General features: G+C 52.8%; 1 protein-coding gene across 1 annotated transcript; it reads right to left on the bottom strand.

Annotated features, from left to right (window-relative positions):
* Positions 1-29: 29 nt before the first annotated feature.
* Positions 30-1,317, bottom strand: ZNF511 (zinc finger protein 511; the record flags this gene model as incomplete). The annotated part of the gene is made up of 2 exons (XM_008944148.1): positions 30-231; positions 1,244-1,317. Coding segments are annotated over 2 exons (276 nt in total), but the record flags the coding sequence as incomplete, so codon positions are not given.
* Between the last annotated feature and the right edge of the window lie 88 nt (positions 1,318-1,405).

Raw genomic sequence — 1,405 nt, 5'->3', positions numbered from 1 at the left:
AGTCAGGCCAGCGGAGCACAGCCACCCACCATGTTCTGCTTCTCGGCCATGACCTGGAAGAGCGAGTCGTGCCACTCCAGGATGTGGATGTCCAGGAGGTGTCCCGATGGGAAGGAGCGCTTGCAGAAGGAGCAGACATTCCTGTGCAGTGCGTTGTAGTGGTGCTCGTACCCCTCCAGCGTGTCAAAGACCTGGCGGCACCCGGAGACGTGGCAACTGAATTCTGACACCCTGCAGGGAAATGAGGAAATCCGTGCCTTAAATTCAATCAGAGACTTAATTTAGGCTGCATATAGCCACCCAGGTGACTGTATTTGCTTGTGGCATTTTTTGTGAACAAAACCATTGGCCCAGGCTGCCCAGGGCAGTGATGGAGTCCCCATCCCTGGAGGGGTTTCAAAGCCATAGAGATGTGTTGCTGAGGGACATGGTTTAGTGGTGACCTGGCAGTGCTGGGTTAACAGTTGGACTCAATGATCTTAAAGGTCTTTTCCGACCAGAACAATTCCATGATTTTATAAATGGAAGGTGCAAAGGAATGAGGATTACTGTAGTACCAGCTGCTGAAAATGGATTTGCTGCTGCAGCTTGAGCATCGTCTAGATTATTGTCCTGTAAAATGATGCTTCAGTTAAGAACAACTACCAAGAAGCAAGGCGAGAAACAAGCTACTTGACCTTAAATTTGCGGCTGTGGATTAAAACTTTGTGCCAACGCTGTTTAAGAGGCACCTGTAGGAAAACCTCAAGCTACATCCTCAATTTTACATAGAAGGGCAGGTTTTAAAGCAAGACGAAGACCTTCCCCCAGACCTAGCCTTCCTAATTGGAGCCGTCTGTACCATGCAGCTCTGCTGCTGTTTCGACTGGGTAGAGAACGACCTGTCACTTAAATCCTTCTGTTTAACAGTCTCACTTTTCAGACATATTACTGGTGTTTTATTTGTTTACTGGGAACTCTCAGTGAAATGATGTCACATGCCGCAAGCAAAAGAAGGCAGTATTTAGACAGCTGGCCACAGCACAAGATACCCGGTTTTGCCCTTGTCAGCAGGACGCCAAGGTCTGCAGACCACATCATCTCATCTTGCTTCTCAACCTGCTTTGCAAGGCATCCGCGTTTTGTCCCTTGTAACTTATCTCTCCTCCTCGGCCTCCGAAGCCCACGGGCAAGTACCAGCCTGGCACCCGTCCAGTGCGAGCGGGCAGGGTCCTGCCAGCGGCGCAGGCCCGGCCTCACTTACTTGGGTCTCTCGGCCACCTCGGCGAAGCCGGTGAGGACACCCTGCAAGTAGAGGTGCCTGTGAACGTCCCCGTCCTAGGAGAGGAGGAGAGAGGCCGTGGGCCGGCAGCCCGAGGCCCTGCGCGGCGGGGCCCGCACCGCAAGCGGGCTCCGAGGGAGCGCA

The sequence above is a fragment of the Merops nubicus genome, unplaced genomic scaffold (genome assembly GCF_000691845.1).
Source record: "Merops nubicus isolate BGI_N331 unplaced genomic scaffold, ASM69184v1 Scaffold50837, whole genome shotgun sequence".
In the NCBI taxonomy this organism is placed as follows: Eukaryota; Metazoa; Chordata; class Aves; order Coraciiformes; family Meropidae; genus Merops; species Merops nubicus.
The sequence above is the reverse complement of the archived record's forward strand: the minus strand, read 5'-3'. Positions and strand labels throughout refer to the sequence as shown.